Source organism: Myodes glareolus, chromosome 9 (genome assembly GCF_982192425.1).
Source record: "Myodes glareolus chromosome 9, mMyoGla1.1, whole genome shotgun sequence".
NCBI classification, from domain to species: Eukaryota; Metazoa; Chordata; class Mammalia; order Rodentia; family Cricetidae; genus Myodes; species Myodes glareolus.
In genome coordinates, this window is record NC_142034.1 from 97,424,633 (window position 1) to 97,451,041 (window position 26,409).

General features: G+C 50.4%; 1 protein-coding gene and 1 long non-coding RNA gene across 2 annotated transcripts; one reads left to right on the forward strand and one right to left on the reverse strand.

The window, feature by feature from the left end:
* The first annotated feature begins 30 nt into the window (after positions 1-30).
* C9H16orf96 (chromosome 9 C16orf96 homolog) lies at positions 31-25,536 on the forward strand. The gene is made up of 16 exons (XM_087910806.1): positions 31-607; positions 7,608-7,712; positions 9,732-9,812; positions 9,974-10,060; positions 10,214-11,684; positions 12,206-12,291; positions 12,599-12,709; positions 15,240-15,314; positions 16,219-16,383; positions 18,219-18,337; positions 18,769-18,831; positions 20,692-20,784; positions 21,769-21,940; positions 22,122-22,215; positions 24,339-24,419; positions 25,105-25,536. The coding sequence occupies exons 1-16, from the start codon at positions 188-190 to the stop codon at positions 25,314-25,316; spliced, it is 3,435 nt and encodes a 1,144-aa protein (XP_087766932.1). The 5' UTR covers positions 31-187; the 3' UTR covers positions 25,317-25,536.
* Positions 8,734-10,415, reverse strand: LOC148121050 (uncharacterized). The gene is made up of 2 exons (XR_015738929.1): positions 10,279-10,415; positions 8,734-8,913 (listed from the first exon to the last, which is right to left on the reverse strand). It is a non-coding gene; the product is annotated as an uncharacterized LOC148121050 (long non-coding RNA).
* Positions 25,537-26,409: the final 873 nt, after the last annotated feature.

The window sequence follows — 26,409 nt, forward strand, 5'->3', positions numbered from 1 at the left end:
TGTCCTAGCAACCAGAAACTCTGATCTGAGCCCCAACAAGGACATAGGCCATTCCCTGCTGACTGCTGTGACTTGCCACACTGAGCCTCTCGGGACCTGTCCCTGTAGCAGTTCAGATAATTGAAGGACACCACTTGTCCCCAAGGACGCCCAGAAGCCTTGCCACGTCAACTCATTCCCTGGCAGGATGAGCTTCGCGGTCACGTTCGCTGAGCTGGCCAACATAGCCATACCACAGTGTGGCGTGGTGAACTTCAAGGCCCTTCATCTCCTGATTCAGGGCATCCTGGATCACATCCAAATCGCTGGGCTCAAGAAGGTCCTGTCAGGAGAAGAGGATTTCCTCCAGACCTCCCAGGTGGTTATTATGCCCACGGAGGGAGAGGCCCAGCCCATCATCAACCCCATGAAGAGGCTCAGCAACGTCTTCGACCACGTGGTAGACCGCATCAACAAGCTAGAGTGTCAGATATTTTCGATGAAGGGCATGCCCTCTACCACACAGCTGCTGGAGGACAGCCACGGGTCCAACCGGCCCGCCGAGGAGATGTGGAACACCATCAAGCTCATGAAGAGGGTGGAGGGCAATGAGGAAGCCGTAGAGAAGGTAACTCCCTCCTGGAGAAGCGCTCTAGACCACACCTCTGCTCCTAGACATCTTGTGCCCCCCCCCCCCCTGTGATGGGACGTCTCCACTGGTAGAGAGAGCTCGGAGCAAGGTGAAAGCTTGGAGTCAGGCAGAAGCCAAAATCCTTAGTTGTGAGCTGAGGAGAGAAGCCATACACAACAGACAACACAATATAGGATGGATTCTACTGTTGCACATGCCCAGAAGGCTGACCGGCAATTTCCAGGAGCCACAGGGCATGGTAACTTGGTGGATATGGGGCTGGATACTGGAGCTGTGGAGGTGTTTGAATCGCCATCAGAGTGATGGATATTGAACTTTACCTGTGGAGTCAGAGCCGCCAAGTTGTTTATTTAAATTGGTTAATTTGGGCTGCAAAGATGCTCTATGAGTAAAACGCTTGCTGTGTAAGCATGAGATGGGTGCAGACCCCTGAGCCATGGAGAAGACGGCCCAGTAGCCTGTCGTTATAATGCCAGCTCTCGCTTTAAATTCCATCTCTCTCCTCTCTCTCTCTCTCTCTCTCTCTCTCTCTCTCTCTCCCCCCCCTCCCTCCCCTCTCTCTTCCCCCCCTTGACTGTATGTGTGACTGACAGTGTGTTTGTTTGTGAACACATGTGTGAAGGTAGCCTTGGAGGAGAGGTGTCAGATTCCCCTAGTGCTGGGAACAGAACTTAGGACCTCTGTAAGAACAGTACAGTTCTTAATGGCTGAGACGTCTTTCTAGGCCCAATTCCAATTCAACTACAATGAGATGGGAGGCAAAGACAGGAAAACTCTCAGAAATCAAGGGCCAGCTATCCCGTCATACAGACCAGTAATGAGACTCTGCCTCAAACAGGTGGTGGAAGAGGTAACATCTGAGGATGCCCTTTGACCCCCATATGCACAGTACATGTGTACACACTCACACACCATCATAGAAAACACACACAGTTTTTTGTTTTAGCTTTTGTTTTTAGCTTTTTTGGCTTTTCGAGACAGGATTTCTCTGCGTAGCCCTGACTGTCCTGGAACTCTCTCTGAAGACCAGACTGGCCTCGAACTTACAGAGATTCGCCTGGTTCTGCCTCTGGAGTGCTGGGATTAAAAGTGTGTGCCAGCTGGGCAAGGTGAGGGCCAGGTGTAAGGTTCCAGGTTTTGGGAGTGAAGTCATACCAGGCACTGGGAACACTTTTCTTCTGTGCTCCACTGGTCTGTGAGGCCCTGATGGCTAGAAAAGCCCAATGCCAGAGAGACGTGCAGAATAACCGTCACCAATGGGGGGGTTCAGACGCAGGAAGGGCTCTTCTCACCCCCAGTGTGGGCAAAGTCACTAGCGTCTACTCCAGTTTCCTAGCAAGGCTCAGACGAGAGCCTAGACTGGGCGTCGGCCACAGGGGCTGTGGGAGTGAACTCTTCAACGCTGGTGTCTGGAGAGAGGATTAAGGCAACACCATGCTCTACCTACCATCTCAGTGCCCTGTCTCCTGCCTTTCTGGGGCCTCACACTGTCCCATTGCTTTATCTTCCCTTCCCCTTTGCTCCCTGTCCAGGAAAACTGAGTACTCACTGTGTACCCTGCGAACCCCACTCTGCCTCTGCTGCACCTCTCAGCTCTGCGGCTAAAAATGAGGCATGAGCTCATTAGTTCTAATTTTCAGATGGAGAAGAGGAGGCACAGGTTAACCTAGCATATGAGGTCATTACAGAGAAATGAGGTCAGTACAGGTCAAGATAGAGAAGCCAGCGAAAGCTGGCAGGGTGAGCAGGCGGGAGGGCACAGGTCTGGGGAATAACCCCAGCCCTTTCTGTGGGAAAGGGAGGGGCTTGATCACCGGGGAAGCATGCTTCCTCATCCCAGGACTGTAGTTGGAATTCACATGAACCAGGCCTGAATATACAGCTCAGTTGATAGAGTCCCTGCCTAGCATGCATGAGGCCTGGGTTCTATCCCAGCACATAAACTAGGTGTGGAGGCAGCATCCTTGAGTGATGTGGGAAAAGGATCTGGGGTTCAAGGTCATCCTTAGTAAGAGTCCAGCATCAGTCTGGGCTATACGAGTGCCCATTTCAAACCGAAAAGGTTTCTCACTCACTCAAAATCATACAATGATACGGTCTGTGTATCACTGGGCATACAGGTGTCCAGCCTGTGCTCATCACCGCTGCTATCATTCAGAGATTTAGCCTGCCTGGGAAAACTGGTGGATACGATCCCAGTGAGTCAGGAAGCCCTGGGGCCCTGCAGGAACACGGGGTGGGGGTGGGGGCATGAGTGTGTGGAGCGCTGGAGGAAGCAGGAGCCTTATCCGGTCAGCAGCAGCCTTGTTAGGCCCCAAGACATCACTGGTAGAGATCAGGCTGTCCCTGATGGCCTGTCTGTGTGTGGATACAGATGTCAGAAGCGCTGCCTCCGTGATCTTTTGGCTCAGTGAATAAAGGCTTCTAGAATCCTCAAGTGCCTGAGTAGCTGAGCAAGGTCACCTCTCCAGCTCTGGAGAGGTCTCGTGGACAGGTTCCGACTTGCCTCCGAAACCCTCGGAGGACTGTTTGTACCAATCAGGAATGTCCCAGTCATTAGAGCAGGCTGCCTTGGACCCAGCCTGATTGAAGTTGTCCAGGGTTACCACAGTGACCCATTGAAAGAGGTTGCCATGGTAGCTGGTGCAAGAACAAGGAGAGCTGCTTGGCTAAGTGTGCGCACACACCAGGCTGTGAGGATGGCAGGCTGGACATCACAGAGATGCTGAGAGTCACCTCCACTGACCCTTCTGCCCCCCTTCTTGGGGCCGGTTGGGTTACTGTCCCTCTTGGTAGTTAGCCTCTGAAGGGTACAAGGAAAGACGGCGGCTCTCAGTACTCACTCCAGACAAGGCAAATGGTGCCTGGGAATCTAACACGGACCAACACCAGAGGGCTTCTGTCCACGGTGGCCAAGGGGCCGGGAGGGTCCAAGGTCAGCACATTTGTCCCACAAGTCATAATTAAGCAGAGTTAGATTGTAGGGCTTCTCTAACCCAGTACTGTAGACAATATGGGCAGGATCATTCTTCCTGGCTTAGCGCTGTCCTGTGCTTTGGAGGATGCTGAGTGACACCCATAGACACCAGAAACCAGAAGTCCTACCTGCTCATACCAGCTGAAGACACCTCCAGACACAGCAGGTGCCCACCGGCCCAAGTGGGGACTGCTGAATTAGAAAACCTGGCTTTCTGGACAGTGGTGGCGCATGCCTTTAATCCCAGCACTCAGGAGGCAGAAGTAGGTGGGTCTCTCTGAGTTCAAGACCAGTCTGGTCCACAGAGTGAGATCCAGCATAGTAGAGATACACAAATAAACCCTGTCTCACAAAACAAACAATAAAGAAGGAAGGAAGGTAGGAAGGAAGAAAGAAAGAAAGAAAGGAAGGAAGGAAGAAAGAAAGAAAGAAAGAGAGAGAGAAATGGAGAGAGAGAGAGAGAGAAAGAAAGAAAAAGAGAAAAGAAAACCTGGGCTTCAGGCTGGGTGCAACAGGCCTGTAACCGGAGAACTAGAGAGGCACAAGGATTACCTCAACTACAAGGTCAGTTTGATCTACAGATCAGGTTCCAGGCCAGCTGAAGCTAGATAACCAGACCCCAGTCTCAGGAAGAGAGGGAGGAAGGAAAGGAGAGATGAAGGGCGAGGGGGAGGGAGGGAAAGAAAAGAAAACGAAAGAAGAAAACTGATCTTCCATGGTAGCCTCGGCCTTCCTTTCCAGACTGTAAATCAGTCTGTCTTCAGCTCAGCCAGCCACGGCACGTACCCTCCGGTTCTCACCTCCGGGGAAAGCTGCGTTTGTTGGTCCCTGTCTGGCTGAAACCTTGGTTTCTTAAACAGTCTGGCACCTGACCTTATAGGAGAAAATGAAGAATGGCATTAGCTCTTCGATATTAAGATTGTTCCAGAGGCAGAGGCAGGCAGATCTCTATGTGTTTGAAGCTAACCTGATCTACAGAATGAATTCCGGGACATCCAGGGTTATGTAGAGAAACCCTGCCTCAAAAAAAAAAAAAAAAAAAAAAAAAAAAAAAAAAAAAAAAAATTTACAAACTCCCTATCCTTCTCCTCCTCCGACCAAAGCACACCTGTCGTATATCATGCAAATTAAAATGACTTCGATTAACTTGGATTGGGGTTGTACAGCGCTGCTTACAGGGGTTGGCTTAGAGAAGGGGTCGGAGCTGTTGTGGGAACAGAGACACTTTGGACTCTGTTGTCACCCTTCCCACAGCATAGTGAAGCACTTTCCCATTCTCCAGTTTCCTTAGGAAGGGATGTTATTCCTGTTCCCCGTGGCTCTGGATATGGCTGTGTCAGCCTGTGTGTGCTTTGGAGCCCCTTGGTGTACCTCTTAAAGGGACAGGGAGCAGTCACAGACCGGACAGCCACACTTCCAGTGTCTGCTCCAGGATGGTCAGCCCCTCTCAGTCCTCGGGCAGAGGAAGGCTGCGACCCTCTCCCCTGAGGCACCTGCTCTCCTAGATCCAGGGATCAGTCCTTGCATGCGAGGCAGCAGGCTGGGCTACTGAACAAGACCCACAGACGGGAAAAGAACCCAACTTTCACCTGTGGCCCTCACTTGGGGGCAGCTCAAAGATTCTTCCAACTTTTCTAGACAATTTTTTGGGGTTTTTTTTGTGGGGGGGGAAAGGTGCTTATTGTTGTTTGTTTTTGAGATAGGGTCTCATGTAGCCAAGGCTGGCCTCAAACTTGCTATGAGTTGAGGATGGGCTTGACCTCCTGATCCTCCTACCTCCTGGTGCTGGGATTTGAGGTTACCTGGCACTTAGCTGTGTTTGTCGGGGGACGGGGGACATTATTCCTGCCTGATGTGTTTGGCCCCTGAGTGGCTGGAAGCAGGACAGAGGGATCAATGGACAGTGGGCTTTACATATCACACACGGGGCCCTCTGGAGAACGCTTCCCCACCACGGTAGATGAGGACTTCAAAATCCATCCGATCACAGCATTGGCACTTTGAACAGAGTTAGCAGTAACTCTTTGGTTTTTGGAGTCAGTCTTTCTGCGTAGCCCTGGCTGTCCTGAACTCGCTCTGTAGACCAGGCTGGCCTCAAACTCACAAAGATCCACCTGCCTCTGCCTCATGAGTGTTGAGATTAAGGTGTGCACTACCACCACCCGGCTGTTTGTTTTCTGAGACAGGGTCTTTCTATGTATGCATACACCACCATGACCAGCAACTAGCTAATTTTGAGAGAGTCTTGTGTAGCTCAGGCTGGTCTCAAACTTCTTATGTAGCTGAGGATGGCCCTTCTGCCTCTACCTCCCAATTTTGAGGATTGAGGTCATGAGCCTGAACACTACTGCCATTTCAGTGTCTCAAGATGGAAGACTAAGCCTAAGCCGCTCACTGCCTTGACATGTTTGCTTAGTGACACCATCACTGTCAGTCAGGTACAACAAATGCCTCTGTGAGCTCTGTGCCTGCATCCAGCAAGTGTTAACGTGTTTGCTGTCGGCACACTAGGTCACTGTTTTCAGAGAGTATCTTTTCCTGTTCTTTTATTTCCAATTTATTTATGACTTTGAGTTTGAAATATGTCTCATGCCTGGAAACTTAGCCTTCCTGAGAATGAGGCAAAGGCGTTCAAGCTTCAGGTCAAGCCTGGGCTACATAACAAGACCGCATCTCAAAGAAAGGGAGAGGGGAGGCAGTATTTTTGGGCTGAAGGACAGAAAGAAAGAAGGAAAGGAAGAAAAAGAAACACAGTCTCTTGGGCTGGTGAGATGCCCCTGTTGGTAATGTATTTGCCGCACAAGCACAAGGATATAAGTCCTACCCCTGGCATCCATGTAAAAAAGCTAGGCCTGGTGTCTGCCTGTAATTCCAGGGCTGGAGATGCAGTCAGGAGGACCTGCTGGCCAGGCAACCTAGAGTGATCAAGGAACCCGCTTCAAAAAATAAGATGGCTGGTAACTGAAGAACCACGCCCAGGTTGATCTCTGGCCTACACAGAGATGCACCTACATACATAAACACACACACAATAAGTGTCCTTAGACAGCAGGTATCTGGGTCTTCTTTTCCTTCCTTCTTTTCTTCCTTCCTTCCTTCCTTTCTTTTTTCCAAGACAGGGTTTCTCTGTGTACCCCTGGCTATCCTAGAACTCTGTAGACCAGGCTGATCTTGAACTCGCAAAGATCTGTCTGCCTCTCCCTCCTGAATGCTGGGATTAAGAGCGTGTGCCGCCATCACCTGGCTCACTCTCCACCTTTCCATACATTTGCCCTGAGTACAGCTGTATGTACTGGCTTGTGCCATTCTGTTATTTGCTAAGCGTTAGTTCTACATTGGGACATCTATACACATTATCACTTTTTCCTTCACACCCATCGTAGAGTGGACAAATTAAAACCTATAAAGTCACAGACACAGTCCCAATTATTGTGAGCTGAGCTATGATCCCAGCAGTGCTGGGATCATACATCAAACATGAGTTCTGTTCCAGAGATTACCTTGCTAGCACCGCCTTCCTCTGTCACCAACCAGTGTCAGTCAGATCTTTGAAAATGTGAATTCACAGGACTTGGGAGGCAGAGGCAGAGGCAGGAGATTTCTAGGTCAGTATGGGCTGTATAGTAAGTCCCAGGCTAGCCTGGGCTATGCAGTGAGACTGTGCCTCCAAAAGCCAGTCAGTCAATATACAATTTTAAATAAAGATAAATAAATATGCAAATCTAGTTCCATCTTCCCTGCTTCTGATCCTCCAAGGGCTCGTTGCTTGTGCTGTTTCTCTCAAGACCATCATGGCATATGTATCACGCACGCACACACACACACACACATGCACGGACTCAAAGCACTGAGGTCTCCGTGTCCTTTGCTGGTCTGTGGGTACATTCATTGTAATTCTTTCGAGAACCAAGAAGATCCCTTAGATGGCTGTCACCGAGAACTTCTGATGTGATTTATCCCTCACACCGATTACAGGGTTTCCCCCTTTTCCCTGTTCAGATCATGAAGACCCTGCAGGATCTACTCACTGACCTCCATGTACTCAAGAACACTGTTGAAACCCTCCAGAAGGATGTGGACCTGATAAAGTATATATTTGAAAAGGTAGCCATCCCTCTACCCTTATCCTCACTTGGCATGCTGGTTAAACCTCCAGGGGCTAGGGCAGTAAGGAAAATTCTAGGCCTGTCCTTAGGGAACATGACCATAAAGGGACGAGAAGGGTCTAACTCTCCCCAACCATTTGTCCTGTCCCCTGTCCTGAACCTTCTGTGGTACCAGTTCATCTTGACTTAGGATAAACAATAGAATTTATTGTTTTACTTTTAAAAAAAGAAAAAAGAAAAAAGAAAAAGATTTATTTAATATGTATACAGTCTTCTGCCTGCATATATGCTTCAGGCCAGAAGAGGGCACCAGCTTTCACTTCAGATGGTAGTGAGCCACCATGTTGTTGAAAATTGACCTCTGGAAGAGTAGCCAATGCTTTTAACCCCTGAGCCACCTCTCCAGCCCTGTTTTACTTTCTAAAGTGCTTAAATATAGTTTGTTTTTGAATTTTATGTGTACGGGTGTTTTGCTTGCCTGCATGGCTTGTGCACTGCGTGTGTATCTGGTGTCTGCAGAGGCCAGAAGAGGGTGTCAGATCCCCTTGACCTGGAAAGGCAGATGGTTGTCAGCCACCATGTAAGTGCTGGGAGGTTTCAGGTTGTCCAAGGGTTAGCAACTCCAGAACTCAGTGTCACCAACTTTCCTCTCATTGCAAGCACACTCCACACTAAAAAGCAGGAAGAGCCAAGACAGGCACACAGTTCTTATGTAACTCCATGCCACCAGCCTAAACGCAGCCTAGCCAACCACAAAGTGGCACAGAATCCCTGGGGCAAGAGGCAGCAGCATCCAGACCGCAGCTGAAGAAACCAAACTGGATTCAGGAATGAGGTCTTCACTTTCAGGCCAGCAGAGTGGCTGCAGAGGAGCCACTGACCCCAAACAGTGTGGTTTTAATGTAGCATTTGAGTCTCAGGCTGATCTGGAGCTGGGTCAGGAAAGCAGGACCATGAAACACTAGTGTCTTTGTTTGGGTTTCTATTGCTGTGATGAAACACCATGACCAAAAAACAAGTTGGGGAGGAAAGGGTTTATTAGGCTTACACTTCAGCATTGCTGTTCATCACCAAAGGAAGGCAGGACAGGAACTCAAGCAGGGCAGGATCCTGGAGGCAGGAGCTGATGCAGAGGCCATGGAAGGGAGCTGTTACTGGCTTGTTCCCCATGACTTGTTCAGTTTGCTTTCTTATAGAACCTAGAAGCAGAAGCCCAGGGATGGCGCCACCCACTATGGCCTGGGCCTTCCCCATTGATCACTAAATGAGAAAATGTCTTACAGCTGGATCTCAAGGAGGCATTTCCTCCTTCCTCTGATGACTCTAGCTCATGTTGAGTTGACACACAAAACCAGGCCAGACAACTAGAAAGGACACCTTGGGGCAAGTCTGTCTGAGCGACAATTCCTTCTTGCAGGCTCATTGCTCCGCTCCACCTTCACCTGCTCTGGAACAGGTCACTTAGGGCCTCCTGCTCCACAGCACGGTACTAAGATTGCAGGCATGCATAGTCACTCTTGGTTTTATGCCGCACTGGGGATAGCCCTTGGGTCTCATAAATGTTTGGCAGGTACTTCGCCACCTGAGTCACAGTGCCAGCTCTCCTCTTCAAGATTCTTTTGTTTTGTTTGTTTGTTTGTTTGTTTGTTTGAGACAGGGCTTTTCTGTGTAGCCCTGACTGTCCTGGAACTCACTCAGTAGACCAGGCTGGCTTCGAACTCATAGAGATTGCCTGCCTCTGTCTCCTGAGCGCTGGGATTAAAGGTTTGTGCCAGCACTACCCAGCTAAGATTCTTAATGTTCTACTCTTTCAATATTCTGAAAAGCTCAGAAGTTGTTGCAGGTGTTTAGCCCAGCATTTCCCAAACCTTTTTTTTTTTTTTTTTTTTTTTTTAATGGAACCCTTTTCTTTGCTTGGAAAGTCCAGACATTCCAAACTCACTCGCCTAATATGGTGGGAAGCAACCAGGCTGAGATCAGAACCTGTACCCCAGCCTCAGATTATGGTTCCTGGCAGGTGAACCCAGAAAGAATGGAGTTTGTCTGTGAAGACTTGAAAACACAAAACCGGAAGTTGGGTGCCCTGCAGCGGGAAGTGGTGAGATCCTGGGATTCTGTTTATTACCCTCGGCTCTGGGGCTGGAATAGTTGTAGGGAATGGCACAGCCTGGAGAGGGTTTCAGAGCAAGAGCTCATGTTAGCAACATCCCCCCAGCAGCCCAACCCTAGCTCACACTCACTCTCTACCCCACCACACAGGTTACCCTCCAGAACAAGGTTCGCGCTGTCCCCCAACCTGAGGACATGGTGCTCTGGACTGGCCTCCATGAGGCCATGTTCACTCAGGTGAGTGGAGGAGGAGGAGAAGGAGGAAGAGGAGAAGGAGGAGGAGGAGGAAGAGGAGGAGGAGGAGGAGGAGGAGGAGGAGGAGGAGAAGGAGGAGGAATGGGACAAGGGGTTAATGAAACCAGACAGTCAACTCAGCCCCTTGCCCTACAGGAACCTAAGCTGGAACTGGAATTGTCCAACACATGGCAGAGCATGACCTCTCTTCCAGAACCTACCTTGGGGCCGGCTGAGGACGGTGGCCAGACTCGTGTCTCACACCCCACTCACAGCGCCACCCCTTTGCAGACCGTCCTGCGTTTTGAAGCCTCGGGAGTCCTTGAGGAGGATGACTTCACCCAGGCTGCTGAGTTTAGCGCCCCCCAGGGGGGAGAGCATGCGCAGGTCTCCGTGTCTCCGTCTGGGTCTGTAATTGCACCTGAAAATGTACCAGGGCCTAGTGGGAGGACTGGTCCTGGTTTCACCCCAGCCCCTTGGTCTCGACCTGGACTGGCTCCCCCAGACGCATGGCCCTTTTCACCCAGAGGCTGGCCTGGGGCTAATGTTTGGCCTATGTTGGATATGGGTACCCTCCATCCTAGACTAGGTCCATTTGGCCCTCGGGGCCTGTTGTACAGGGCTCCTTTCCCAGGCATGGAAGCTGAACCACAATGGCCTCAGCTGTGGCCACGACGCCAGGTTCCTAAAGCAGGAACTCGCCAGCTTCCAGATGTTGAAGAAAGAGGGGATGAATCTGAATACGACGATGTCGAACCGTTTCAGGAAGCGATCCCTAAAGATGGGGCTCCCCAGGATGCTGTTCCCGAGGAAGGGGCTCCCCAAGATGGTATTCCCAAGGAAGGGGCTCCCCAAGATGGTATTCCCAAGGAAGGGGCTCCCCAAGATGGGATTCCCAAGGAAGGGGCTCCCCAAGATGGTATTCCCAAGGAAGGGGCTCCCCGGGATGGGATTCGCAAGGTTAGAGTGCTCCATCACAGAGTCACCAAGGGTGGAGCTCCCAAGCGCAGAACCCACAAAGATGGGGCCCCCCACGAGAGAGCCCCAAAAGATGAGGCTTCCCAAGACACAGTTCCCGAAGCCATGGACGACAGAGATAGATCCCAGAAAGACACGGCCCCAAGAACACACCCTAAGAGCCCTCAGTCGGCCCTAAAGAAGCTGAAGACCGCTCTTGCGATCGCTGCAGCAAGTGCTGCAGCCTATGCATCCGCAGCAAACACAGCTGCCCGGGTAGCCAAAGCTGCTGTCAAGGCAGTCAAAGATTCTCCTGTAGCCCAAATAGCTTCTTTAGCCTCAACTCTGGCGGAGGCTGGGCCATTCGGGGCCTTCGCAGATTTCCTGGGTGCAGGATCTAGCCGTGAGGCCACCGACATCACACCCTTCAGTGATGACGATCTGGAAGACTTTCCTGAAGAGTTCATATCTGTTCTTCACCCCATGGCAACCAGATCAGTCCTGTCCCAGGCCATGATAACAGCCATGCAGGCTGAGAGCCCTGAGGACAAGAAGAAGGCCGTCAAGTATTCCATGAGCCACATAGCCCAGATGCCTATCAGGCACGATTCCCTCAAAGAAGAGTTTGCCCAACTGTCGACCAGCCTGCACCAACGCTTAGATTACCTGGGTAGGCCTGGTCAACCCCCGGGAGGGCAGCAGCGGCTCAGGGCCTCCCTGTAGTCTGGCTCCTTAGGCTTCCTCAACAAGAATCTTCATTCAAACTTTAACCACCTGTTCCTTTGGCTTAAGCACTAGCCTTTAAATAATTACTCTTTTTATAGTAAACACCCCCCCCCCGCCTCCATTCACTGAATGCTGGAATTCCAGGTATACAGCACCATGTTTAGCTGCTTCTTTCTTCTTATTATTCGTATTTATTTATATATTATGTATATAATATTCTGTGTACATGTATGCTTGCAGGCCAGAAGAAGGCAACAGACCTCGTTACAGATGGTTGTGAGCCATCAGGTGGTTGCTGGGAATTGAAGTCAGGACCTTTGGAAGAGCAGGCAATGCTCTTAACCTCTGAGCCATCTCTCCAGCCTCCTCACTGTATTTCTTTGGAGCACAGCATAGGCGTGGGAGCGCTCACGTCATGTTCCTCTGCCACTCCTCTTAGCGGTCGCTCCCTCTTTTTACTTTCAGCTAACACTGGAGCCCCTGGCAAGCTTGGTAACACAGTGAATGTGCTGGAGGAAAAGATTTGTAACCTCCAGAAATCCAGGCTACAGGTTAGTGCCATGCGCAGAAGATGGTGGCTGGCCTTGAGTTAGGGACCAGCTCTTAACGGTCATCCTTCCAGTCAAACTCTGTTGATGCTGGAAAGGGACCCACAGAAGTGGGTGGGGTGGCATCAACAGCACCCATGCAGAGTCCATGGGCAGGTGGCTCTGTTGTTCCCCTGGCAGGAAGTATTTCGTGTGCTGGCAGAGGCCAGCCTGGTGTGCACAGGCCTGATATCTCTTCCTGACCTTAGGACCCTCCTATTTTGGCAACATCGGAAGCAGAGCCTTGGACGTCACTGTCTCTCCCATTTAGGAAGAAGAACTTGAGAGAGTTTGGGGCCACCAGATTGAGACAATGAAGAGTCACTACATGGTGCTGGACAGGACGGTGGAGAAGCTCCAGATTCGCATGGATGACTTCAAGGTTCGGAGGTCTGAGGACCAAGAGGGAGGCACAGGAGAATTCCTCCTTGGGATGATGAGACCGTCCCCAAAGAGTTTATAGTGGGGTCCACTAAATGCAAGGGAAAAGATGACATTTTACTCTGCACAAAGTACACTTCAATCAGCAGGAGGCAGAGGCAGGTGGATCTCTGTGAGTTCAGGGCCAGCTTAGTCTACAGAGTGAGTTCTAGGGCATCCAAGATTATACAGAGAAACCCTGTCTTGAAAAAACAAAGAAAGGGGGCTGGAGAGATGGCTCAGCAGTTAAGAGCATTGCCTGCTCTTCCTTAGGTCCTGAATTCAATTCCAAGCAACCACATGGTGGCTCACAACCATCTGTAATGAGGTCTGGTGCCCTCTTCTGGCCTGCAGGCATACATGTAGAAAGAATATTGAATACATAATAAATAAATATTTTAAAAAAAGAAGAAAGGGGGCTGGAGAGATGGCTCAGAGGTTAAGAGCGTTGCCTGCTCTTCCAAAGGTCCTGAGTTCAATTCCCAGCAACCACATGGTGGCTCACAACCATCTGTAATGGGGTCTGGTGCCCTCTTCTGGCCTGCAGGCATACACACAGACAGAATATTGTATACATAATAAATAAATAAATATTTTTAAAAAAAAAGAAAGGGAAGGAAGAAAGAAAGAAAAAAAATAAATCCCAAGAAATAGAGAAAGAAAGAAAGAAGGAAAAGAAAAGAAAAGAAAAGAAAAGAAAAGAAAAGAAAAGAAAAAATAAATCCCAGGGACTGGAAAGAAGGTTCAGCAGTTAAGAATACCAGCGACTTTTGCAGAGGACCTAGGTTTCATTCCCAGCCCATACGTGGCAGCTTAAAATTACCTGTTAACTCCAGTTCCAGGGCATTCAGTGCCCTCTTCTTGATTCCATGAGCACCAGGCATGTATGTGGTGCCCATACAAACATTTAAGTAAAACATTCATACACATAACTCTTTTTTTAAAATCCCACACACATAAAGGGCCAGGATAGTGTACATCCTTGAGTGCCTTTGTAGGACAGATTTAAGGCTTAGTGACATTTGTCAAAGAGATCAGTGTATGCATAAGAGGATTTCTTTTTTTGTTTTGTTTTGTTTTGTTTTGTTTTTTGAGACACTATTTCCCTGTAGCCTGTAGCTTTGGAACCTGTCCTGGAACTCGCTTTGTAGACCAGGCTGGTCTCAAACTCACGGAGATTTGCCTACCTCTGCCTCCTGAGTTCTGGGATTAAAGATGTGCACCACCTGGCCTTCTTCTATTTTTTTTTTTTTGAAAAAGAGGATTTCTTTCTTTCTTTTTTATTTATTATGTATACAATATTCTGTCTGTGTGTATGCCTGCAGGCCAGAAGAGGGCACCAGACCCCATTACAGATGGTTGTGAGCCACCATGTGGTTGCTGGGAATTGAACTCAGAACCTTTGGAAGAACAGGCAATGCTCTTAACCCCTGAGCCATCTCTCCAGCCCCCTCTCTTTTTTTTTTTAATAAGAAGATTTCTTGTACCAATAGTTATGTTCACAACTTCTCCCCTGAACCAGTTCTTCCTCCTGGAGGGCTAAGGATGGAGGTAGGGTGTGAGGTGGCAAGCCCTTGCCTAGCACGCCCAGAATCGAATTCTATCCTCAGCACCGCTTAGAAACCAGGGCAGAGGAGGAAGAAGGTTCACCACACCCGCTGACCTCCATTTACATCCCAGTAGATATAAATGCAAGGCAGGCTGTAGAGTGCAGTTCTCATCTGGGCGGCTAAATTGGGAGTTTTTCTGATGGGTGAGGGAGACCAGATGTGAGGAGAGAAGTCCTTTTGGCTTGAGAGTAAAAGTGACCCAAGCCTCTGGGGACCAGGGAGGCCCTTCCCAAGCAGGCAAGCTGCTGCTCCTGTCATGGGGGAATTTATTCACTCATTTATTTTTGTTTGTTTGTTTGTTTGTTTTGAGACAGAGTTTCTTTCTGTAACAGCACTCGCTGTCCTGGAACTCACTCTGTAGACCAGGCTGGCATTGAACTCACAGAGATCCTCCTGCCTCTGCCTCTTGAGGGCTCGGATTAAAGATGTGTACCACCAGCGCCTGGCCTTGGGGGGTGTTTATTAAGTGGAGATAGGCCAGCACCAACAGGGGAGTTCATGAAGTTAGGTGATGGGAGTTAAAGGTTCCCCTCTAATCCTTGGGCACAGTGTATGGCCTGCTGACGGCACAGGATGCTGGGACCCCGCTGCAGATTAGATGAGGTGGACTGGATTAAACATCCAGGGAACTGTAAGGCCAGCACTGCTTTTTGCCTCCTTGGATTGACCTCTGGTGACAAGGGAGACTAGGGTCAGTTTGTCCCTAGTCTCTGTGGCTTCTCTCCTGTCCCAGCTGCCTGTGAGCAGGAGCTCTAACCCAGCCGTCCGCTCCTTACCCACACGGCCTCAGTTCCCTTCCTAGTGTGGCAAAGTTGGAGGCTCAAAATAAATGTGACCCTCAAGGCCGCAACAAAGGCTGACCTGCCTATACTTTGCCCTTAGATCATCAAGGCTGAAATCGAAAGGCTGGATCAGATTAAAGCCGATAAAACTACGATGGACCAGGAGCTGAGAGAAGTAAGCTGAAGTCCCCTTCCTCTCACTGTTCATCCTGTGCCTCCCATGGTTCATTTCCCCTGCCCCCCACACCCTGTTCAGCCCGTGTCCCCCACGCCCTGTTCATCCCGTGCCTCCCACACCCTGTTCATGCCGTGCCCCCCACGCCCTGTTCAGCCCCTGCCTCCCACACCCTCCTGCCTCCCACTGTTCATCCTATGCCTCTGATTTGCCAGTCAGGGTCAGAATCACCCAGCAAAGGCAGCAGCTAGCATTCCCTCTGCCTCTACTCATTCAGGAAACCTGGGAGACCTCCAAAGCTACCTACTCACTCCTCTTTCCCATGACTGGAGATCAGTGACACTGTTATTTTAAAAATCAGCCGGGCAGTGGTGGTGCACGACTTTAATCTCAGCGCTTGGGAGGCAGAAGTAGGTGGATCTCAGAGTCCGAGGGCAGCCTGATCTACATAGTGAGTTCCAGGACAGCCAGGGCTACTAGTGAGATCCTGTCTCAAAAAACAAAATAAGACAAAGAAGCAGGCATTAGGCCTCGGATGGATGCCCCTCAGTTGGCTGAGTGCCCTCCTAGGGTCCATGAAGCCCTAGGGTCAATCCCCAGCACTGCACAGTGGCGTGATCCCATAACCCCACCACTGGAAGCAGAAGGCTCAGAAATTCAAGGTCATCCTTGACCATGGGATACAAGGCCAGCCTGTATCCCATGGTGAACATGAGGCTATGTTTAAAATATAGACATAAAATAAAAATCACAGATCCCACAGCTGTGTTTGAGCCAGTGTAGACACCACCACTGAACTTAAGCCAAGGCTACACATTTATAGTCTTCAACTAGAAAAGCTGACCCCAGGGATCAGGGGTCTCCCACCCCAGTAGTCTTGCTGAGCTGAGCCCCCTCTGCCTAGAAAGCTGACAAGGACGCCCTGGCGATCAAGGCAAACCGGGCAGACCTGGAGGTGGTGGCGACGGAGCTGAACGAGCTGTTTCAGAGCATGCTCTTGAAGATCACCACCCATGAGGGGGACTGGAAGAAGTCGCTGAAACACCTCAGGAAGGACCTGAACACCAAGGTGAGCTGCGCAACAACTTGCCCTGGAGCTTAGCAGCCTCAAGGAGCAAATGATAGTGGTTTTTAAAGAGCAAGACCTTGGAAGCCGCTTACTAGGCAGCTCGGGACCTGTGACTCCCAAGTCATATGCGTATGAGGTATGCCATTCCCACTGTACCACCTGAATGAGCCAGGTGAAGCCACTGTCGGCAAAATGCCTCAGTGTCTCATACACCGACTCCTTCTTGGGGCCACTTAAAGGCCTCATAACATGGCAGCCACTACCCCATCACACACACCAAGTGACCCAAGGCAACAAAAAGAATGTGCAATGAACTTTGCTATGTAAGCCACTCCCATCGTTTCCACGTCATTCTCTTCATTATTCAAGTTGACCCTGTTCAGAGCAAGAGGAAGTAGCTCCAGTGGTATGAGTCCCCACTGTATCTGGAGCCATGTTGGAGGCTGACTACCGGAACTCTCAGGGTGGTGCAAGCACCCCAACTAACAGGTTGGGGCGAGGAGGCTTCCTGCAAAAAGAACCATACCTGTCATTTGTTCATTTGTCAGTGACTGCCCCGGTGTGCCACGCCTGGGGAATGCAGACGGGCAGTCCCAGCGTGCTCCATGGCTCTTTTAACCAGGTGGTGCGTTTAGAATCAGGTACTCTTGGTTTGTGTCTCGAGCAGGCTTCAGCTTTCCTTCTGTAAGCTGGAGATGGACTCATTCATCATTTATGCTCCTTGCTGGGTAAGCAGTGAGCCAAGCAGATGGGGCACCATCTTTGTGGAGACAAATTCCTCAAAGAAAGGACGCAAATCACTGCAAAGCCACAACGCCATAGCATTCCGCAGAACAGTTGGCCTGTGTTACTCTTGCTTCAGTGGAACGGAATGAATCTAAAGCTGGACTGACAATGTTACTCAAGTAGGAATTATCACATAACTCACTGTTCCCAGGGATGGGAGTGGTGTGGTGCACAGCTGAAATACGGGCACTCAGGAGGTCCACAAGTTCAAGTCCAGCTTGGGCTAGTGAGTCTGGAGGTCAGCCAAAGTAATATAGCAAGACCTGTCTTATAGGGAAAGGGATCCAGATAGACAAATCCTGAGGACAGAGAGCAGGCTGTTGGTGGCCAGGAGCTGGGGATTTGGGAGGAAATAGGGATAAATGGAAATTCTTTTTGGGGGGGGGGGAAGTGATGTAGATGTTCTAAAATAGATTATGAAGTCAGGTGTAGAGGTGTAAGGCTGCCATTTCAGCTCTTCCGATGTTAAGGCGGAAAGATTGTGACTTACAGGCCAGACTCAGCAACATAGTGAGGTACTGGCTCAAAAGGAAATAAAAAATTGCCAGGTGGTGGTGGCACAGGCCAGTTTGAGGCACAGTGGTGCACACCTTTAATCCCAGCACTTGGGAGACAGAGACAGATGGATCTGTAAGTTCGAGTTCCAGGACAGTCAGGGCTCTGTAGAGAGACCCTGTCTCAAAAGAAAATTTAAAGTAATAATAATAAATTTGATTGTGATGGTTACATAACTTTATGAGTACACTAAAACAATTGTCCACTTTATGTGCAAACCCTCCATAAATATTTGTGACCCAGGTCAGGATACAGGGTTCACTGGAGAAACGTTTTTCCAGCCTCTGACCACGCAGGAACTGGTGGCATTTCTCATAACGGCTACTGGGCATCTTATTTGCAAGTCCCCTATGCCAACAGCACCTGTAAAGGCGTGAACTGAATGGTTCTCCCTTTCCTGGGTCTCGAGCTGCTTTATCTCATTCTTTGTGGGACTCTACAGGTTGCTGGGGTCAGCTAACTGGCGGGACTTCTTTCTTCCCTGTGACTGGCAGCTAGTCCACAGTGACCTCAACAGCCTGAAGAAGGACATAGAGGAGGTCTGGAAGATCGTTCGGAAGCTCCTGATAGAAGGCCTGCGATTTGATCCCGACAGTGCCGCAGGCTTTAAGAAGTGAGGGTGCTTATACTGATATTCTGGCCAAGAGAGAGATGCCTAGAATTCTAGACCGTGGCCATGGGGAGGGGTCAGGGAGGGTGTGACACAGTAGACAGCGTCCATCAAACGAGGAAACCGAGGCTCAGAGAAGGAAGGGAAACCAGGATAGGCCCACCGAATTGGCAGGTCTAACTAGAGCCTGAGTCAGGGTCTGTGACCCCGCCCCCGGACAGAGAGGCTTGCCATCAGTGCCCTATATGTCCCTCCTCTAAAGGTGGCTTCACTAGTGCAGGAACTGATGTTGATGTGCGATTCCTGGGCCTGCATGAGGTGGGAAACCACAGCACACTATCCTGGGGCCTCAGGCACTCACAAAGGGGTTTGTTTAGCCCACCCCAAGCCCTGGGACCTGCTAGTTCTTGACTACTGACCTCCTTGTCCTCTAGGAAACTGTTCGAGCGTGTGAAGTGTATCTCCTGTGACCGGCCAGTAGAGATGATGACCGGCCCGTGAGTACCACCGCCAGAGGGCGCTTCCCTAGAGTCCTCACCTATACACATCGTGACTCCGCTCTGTTCCCTATGCAAAGGAACACACCCACCTACCATCCTTTCACACCATTCTATAGCCACCATAGACTGTCCTCCCTTAGTGGTTCCCTCGAAGGGGGCGTAGATCTCTCTCACCTTTACCACTTTGAGTTAGAAACATGAAAAAGAAAAGGATAGAGGGATTGTTGAGGGAAAGCAGGAATTTGTTATTTCTGACTTCATTAATCTTTCTGGAGACAGAGTCTGGCTATGAAGTCCAGGCTGGCCTCAGAACTTGCAATCCTCTTGTGTCACCGTCCCAATGATGGGATTTCAGGTGCACATCTTTAGTTCCAGCTCTTTGCCCTTACTTTGTTATCATTGTAAATGGCGTGGTCCCGTGGCCTGCAATTCTGCAGTTATTGCCTCTCGTCAATTCCACTGCACTGCTTAATCCCCCAAAGGCACCCCCGTTCCATTGGCAGTCACTTCTCATTGTCACCTCCATGTAGCCCAGAAAGCCATTGGATTTGTCTTTCCCAGATGCTTTCTGTAAATAGGACTGTTCAATATGTGACCTTTGGTGTCTGGCTTCCTGACTGGGCTTAATGAGATTCCGCCACATTGTAGCAGAAACCAATGCTTCACTCCTCTGTTACAACTGAGTACTATTCCGTGGTATCCATTCGTCAGCCATGGGCATTTGGGATGTCTCTAAGCTGTTGGGCCTAGGTGACTAGTGAACATGGGTGCATGTTTGAGTGCCAGTTCTCCATGGCTGGGAGAAACACTGGGTCACATAGTGACTCTGTATGCTGCCAGACGCTAGTCTGTCCCAGGCCGCTGATCTCCATGATCATGACTGTGCACATGTGCCAAGGATTAATGTGACCATGAATCTGGGTGGTAAATCTTATCTGAATTTTGTTAGCCACTTGTAGCCACCGGCTACTATACTGGATAGCAGGGCTGTGGAAGAATATTAATGACTTGAAAAAATGATAAAGGAAATCAGACCATATGCATGTGATTTTCCCACCTTCTTTAAAGAAATTACATAAACATGGACATAATATTGGAAGGATATGAATGTCAGAGTCTGTCCCTGTTAGGGAGCTTGTTTCTTTGTGCCTTCCTTTACTTTATGGCATGCAGATCAGCATGCCTCACTAAACATGTTTCAGTGCAGTGTACCATCTACACAGGAACAAACATGTCTGCATGTGTGACCGTTGCACAGAGGGAGCGGTGGAGTGGGCCCAGCTCCCTGGAAGGCTGTTTTGGATTATGGAGGCAAAATTCACAGACATACAAAACCTTAGGCACTTAAAGGGAGCTCCCACAGTTGGTGTGTCCATGATGTGCAGACCCCATGTGTGCCTGAGTCCTTTGCCATGGCCCTTCCTTGTGCCCATAGCTCCTTGCAAACCCCTATCTGTAACAAATCTCTAGGATTTCCCTCCTTTGGTTTTTGACTACTATTTATTTATTTACTTACTTATTACTGGAGAAAGGCACACGCACACTAGTCCAAGGTAGCCTTAGCCTTGAATGAAGTATGTACTAATAGTACAGGTTGACTTTGAACTTGCTATCTTCCTGCTTCAGACTGCCAAGTGTTGGGATTACAAGTGTGCATCACCACTTCTGGCTTGGTTTTCACTTTAGATTCTGAACAGTGTTTGTATCTTTCCTCAACTGTCAGCTGTAAGCATTGGACGTGGGCTTCAGGCTGTGAGCTGCCTGAAAGTCCTAGGCTTCCTCTCTCCAGGCCTGGAGCCTGGAGCCCTCTGCTGGCCATTGTACCTCCCGCAGCCCTGGTCCCCTCTGCCTCCACAGACAGCTGATCACCATCCGCAACACCCATGGGCTGTCACAAGTGAGGCCAGCCAGTGCCAACAGCTTTGAGTATCTGCAACGGCAGCTGATAAGGTGAGGGCCATGCCCACCCCCATTCTCAGGGAGGCCCAAGACCCCTGCCAACAGACTTTCCTTCAATGCAAGAGCCAAGGATGCCCATCTGGGGTTGTGGTGTGGCTGATAAGTACACAAAGGGCAGGGAAGGAGAGGAGCCAACATTTGCATTTGGCATCGCTGTGGGCTGGAACTCAGGAGGGTCTTGTAATGGAGGCATATTATGCTAGCTACTCAGGAGTCTGAGGTAAAAGGATCTTAAGGTCTTCCTAGGCTACAGAGTGAAACTTTGCCTCAAAACAAACAGAACAAGGCTGGGGATATAGCTCAGCGACAGTTTGTCTGGCATGCACAGGCCCTGGGTTCAACCTCCAGCTGAATGAATGGGGGGAGGGTGGAGATGGGTGGGCTCCTTGTTAGGTCTTATAATCCTTGGAAGATAGTATTAACTAACGTACTTGTTTCCTGGTGGGTAATTGAGGATCCTCTGGGAGCCCTTGCTGAGGTCTTGTTGGGTCATATGGCTTCCTTTGGAAATGTACTCCAATTTCACCCCACTTCATAGCTGAGACAATGTGACGCGCCCACTCCCATGGCTAGGGAGTGACTGGGGGCCTTACCTGCCATCATTTTCCTCCCTCAACCTAGCTGGCTACCTGGACCTCTTCCTCATTTCCCTCATTCTTGGGTTCCAGGGGGTCCCTCCAGGGCCCAGTCTGTGTGACGAACAGCTGAGCACTAATCACTGCAAGGGGAAGGATGAACGACTTGATGACCTGTGCTGGCCCCACCTAAACCCCTCTGTCTGATGACTGGAGCCCAGGCTCCAGTGTGGTTGGTTAGAGAAGGGAGTCTGGGCTATTTCCCTCCTAGAATTGTCCATGTCTGTATTTACTCACCAAGCTCCAGGCCTGCCTGCTGTACCACCCAACTTCTTTGGGGCCTGTGCAGGGCTCCTCTGTGAGGGTTCACCATGCAGCTGCCGACCTCTTCCCTGTCCAGGGAACAACGGCAGCAGCTGCATTTCCACAACTTTGGAGTCCATGAGCAGGGTCTGGGCTCCCAGAAGGACTGGGGTGATGGACCCCGAAACGAGACCACCTTCAAGCACAAGCCAAACGACCTGTCAACAGTCTACCCTTATGGGGACCCTGAGATAATGGACTACGACACGGTGAGTCTGGCTCTGCCCTCCTTTCATAGAGGCTGGATGCTGGCATACCCAACCCCAAGTGTGGGATGACGCCCTGAGCCGAGGGCACCTTGAGGCCATGTCCTGGCTCTGGGTGTCTGTGTGCATCAAGAGAAAGGGGTGGCAATGGAGTGCCTGACTTGGGACCTGGGCCATCCCACAGGCTGAGGTGGACATCCTGGGAGTGGATGGGGTCCTGTACAAAGGCCGAATGAACAGCCAGTTTGTAACTCGGACTGGGGAGAAGGACCTGGCGGGTAAGGAGCATTGGTGTTACCTGGGATTTCTCCCCTGAAGTCTGGTTCTGCTGGCCAGGATGGGGGAATGCAGGTGGACTCAGGGCTGGTGCTACCCCTGGCTGAGGAGCCCTCACAGTCACTTCCAAGAGTAGAGTCCCCATTGTGTGCTTGGTATCTCACCAGGTGGGTGGGGGGCATGGCCTAAAAGCACGCACAGAAGGGAAGAATCTCTAGCGACAGACAGAGATAAACAACTAACCTGAACCAGCCATCCATGGTGGCACACACCTTTTGGTTTTTGTTCATTTGTTTTATTTTGTTTTTTGAGACAGGATTTATTTGTGTAACCCTGGCTGTCCTGGAACTTACTCTGTAGACCAGGCTGGCCTCGCAGGTGGGTGGGTCTCTGAGTTCAAGGCGTTGGTCTACAGATGATGTACCAGAACAGTCAGAGCTACGGAAACAAAGCAAAATAAAAAAAAAATGCCCCAACTGACCTTTTCAAAATGCACAAAAGTTGGGGTCTCTTGGGACAAAAGATATATAGCTCAGTGACAGAGTTCATAAATGCAAGGGCCTGGGTTCTTTTACTAGTACTGGAAAAGAAATGAATAGCTGAGTTGAAGGCCCAGCCACAGGGCAGCTGGACACCGGCAAAGGCTGCTAGAGAGGGATGCCGTGCTGGATGAGAGCTGTGCCAGGCAAAGCTGGTCCATGGGGGAGCGATTAGATAGCTGCCTCAACACTTCTGAAGAAGATAGAGGAGTGAGTTAGCGAAGGAGAGGGAGGAGTGTGGTCTGTGTGGAGGAAGAGCAGATTCAAAGGCCCTGTGGTAGGCTGGGTAGAACTTCGGGAGGGTGAGTTACCTGGAGCATAGAAACTAGGTAAGGGTAAATAACCATGGCCAGACCCAGATCCAGGAGGCCCAGGGTCAGAGCAATGAGAGACCCCCAATCTTTGTGCATTTTGAATCAGTTGCTGTGGTTATTCTGGTGACTGGGATCCCAAAATTCTTAGTTTCATCACTGGGTGTGTAATAAAACAATACAAAAACAGAGCTTCTCTGTACACGCATGGGGATGTTTTCCTCTGGGAAGGATATGTCTAAAGCTTGCTCCTGCCCAGGAACTGCAGCGCTTGCATCAGGAGTGATACAGGATCCCAGGGCATCTAACCCATAGGAATTCCATGGGCTGCCTATGGACCAGAGCACCGAGCCTGACATGTACTAGGCTGAGGCCACACCCCCCAGCAGCTGTCAGAGCTAACTCCGAAACCCCAGGGCCCCAGAGCTACAGGACAGTTTGCCCATATCTGACATCCTAAGTCACAGTATAGGCAGAGCTGTCCGAAGTCTCTCCAGGCCCCGGCCAGCTCCTGCAGCAGCTGGCGCCCTTGGCAGGGGCCAGATCACTCCGGCTGCCATGGTGGCTACTGCCGCCTCATTCTCCAGTTCCTTCTCTTCTGACTCTCATGAAGACACTTATCACTGGACTTCATGCTCAGTGTAATCTAGGACCATCCATTTCAAGACCTGAAATCACACCTGCAAAGATCTTTTGCTCCAGTAAGGTCACATCTGTAAGTTCCACAGAAAAAAACCGTTTAGGAGTCCACCATGCAGCTCCCTCTCAGGCCCCACCCTGTTTCCAAGGGGCAGAACAGCATCTCCCATGCCCTTTGCCCAGGCAGGATGTGACTGCTCAGCAACCCCAATGCAGATCTGATGGGAGGGGGACTCAGCTGGGCCTCAGCGATCACTGAAGCATGACGGCAGGGGTTATTGTTTGATGAATACCACCTACGCCAGGGCCTCCAGAATCCTTACCTATAGCAAGCAGGTGAGGCATTTCACAAACACACAAGGGAGGTCCTCCTGGTATGGAGCCGTCTCAGGAGAGGAGACTAGACCAGTGGGGAGACAATCCATCTCCATCCCTGAAGCCCTTTGACAGTGGTTGAGGGGGGGTTTTCTCTCAGCTGGTAGTGTATTCCCAAGAACCACAGAATAAAGCAGAACTTGAATTGTGAGGAGCTCAACAGTTTTACCTCGCTTGGCTCTCACCAGAGGGAAAAGTCTGGCCTGCTGCAGGAGCCAGAACTCTGGATGGGCCACAGCTAGTCAGATCTTTTCTCCTCAGCTGTGAAGGTTTCCTGTCCTTCAGTTCAAAACCTGAGCGATCGCGTGCGCCCCGGATCCTTACTTGCTCTGGGCTACCCCTGTGAGTACCTGACCCACCTGGGGTTCTGGCAGATCTCCAGCTTCCCCACCCCTCTCCTTTAGCCCCACTCCACTCACCTCTCCAGCTCTAGCCTGCTCATCCACATCCTGGCAGCCATTTGCTCTCTGGTCACTCACAAGTGGTTCTGGACTTCTACACTCCCCTCAGGGGAGTTTCTTGCTAGGTTCTTGCCCCCAGAGGGTGTACTCTTCCCTCCCCCTGTTTGCAGAAGTGGGACAAAGAAGGCCATTTACAGCCCTGGGCTTCTTGTCCAGGGAAAGAACTGGGCCCTTGAGCTTCCCTGGTTCCTGTCTCTGGACCTTCAGAGGACCTTCACAGAGCACTTCCTCCCGTCTGCCTCTTCTGGTTCTTGTCCTGGTTCAACAGGCTGGTGCTGTTTGTCCTTTCCAAAGACAAAGTGGTTGAGGCTCAGTCCAGACACCTGAGCCCCAACTCCAAGACCCTATCCCCCAGGTGCACCATCCTATTCTAGCGCCCATTTTTGGAGTTATGTGTCTTAGTCACCCTTGGAAGTGCTCAGGACCAGGACCAGAGGAGGTGCAGTGGACAGCCTGGCCATGGGTTACAGTGCATCTCCAGTCTGTTCCCTGAGGGGAGAACTCCATCAGGCCAGCAGCTTCCAGACATGCTAACACAGCACATGTTTCTCCTGCTTCATCTCCAGACTTAGGCTCCCGCACCAGCATCAGCTCTGGCACCACTCTACACTCTGCCACAACGGTGGCTCGGCCGCCATCCCTGCCACCAGTGCCACAGCTACCGCCACTGATCCCAAGGGACCCGCAGGAGGCCCCTGGACCCACCAGGCACTTGAAATCTCTGCGGCTGGAGTCCCTAGCCAGCACCCAGATTGCAGAGGAGCACACCCAGCTGTGAGACACAAGCCTGTGACCCAACTACCATGGGGTCCCCTTCACTCTAAGGAAGAGACCTGGGGCCCTGGATCAGACCCAGGAAAGGGTGCAGGGACCCTGGATATAGAGGGAAGGGTCTGCATAGGGGACCCACATAGACTCAGCGTTTAACTATGTACCTAAAACACAAACCACATAATCCTTGGCCAACATTTTCATGAATAACACAGCTTTTGAGTGAAGGTTTTCATAGAGTCAACTGAATTTCTTAAGCAATTCTCTCTACAGCACAAGGTGGTATTAAAACAACCCCTTTGGGTTGGCAGAGTGCTTGCCTAGCATGCACCACCGAGTTTGACACCCCTAGCACCAGAGAAGCTGGTATGGTGGTATACACTGGCAATACCAGCACTTCAGATGGAATGGCAAGAGGACTTGGCCAAGGCCACTCTCGGCTACACAGTGAGTTCATGGACAGCCTGAGATACGAGACCCTGTGTCAAACAACAAAAACAAAAATCCCTCTCCTTGGCATTTTGCTAAGATGTCGTCAGGATTGGCTTCTGCCTCCTTGAATCTTCCGTAGAAGTCAATAGTTCCCATGGGAAGCAAATTTCACCATGCGCTATTTTTTATTTCCTGTGACCATTATCATGGCTCTTACTTGTGTGTGAGAGGGTGTACTATAGTGTAAGGTGGTGTGTGCGGTGTGGGGGTTGGGGGTGGCGTTGCCCCTGTGTGTGTACTGAGGTCAGAGGAAGATGCTGAAAGTCCTGCTCTATCTTTTTTTTAAAAAGCTTTATTTATTATGTATACAATATTCTGCCTCCAAGTATGCCTGCAGGTCAGAGGAGGGTGCTAGATCTCATTACAGATGGTTGGGAGCTACCGTGTGGTTGCTTGGAATTGAACTCAGGACCTCTGGAAGAGCAGCCAGTGCTCTTAACCACTGAGCCATCTCTCTAGCCCCATCCTGCTCTGTCTTACTCCCTCACTGAACATGGAGCTAGGCTGGTGGCCAGCAAGTCAGTGACTCTCTATCTCTGTCCCCATCCTTCACGGCTGGGGTTATAAATGTCTGCAAGGCCACACCCAGCTTTTTACATGGGCTCTAG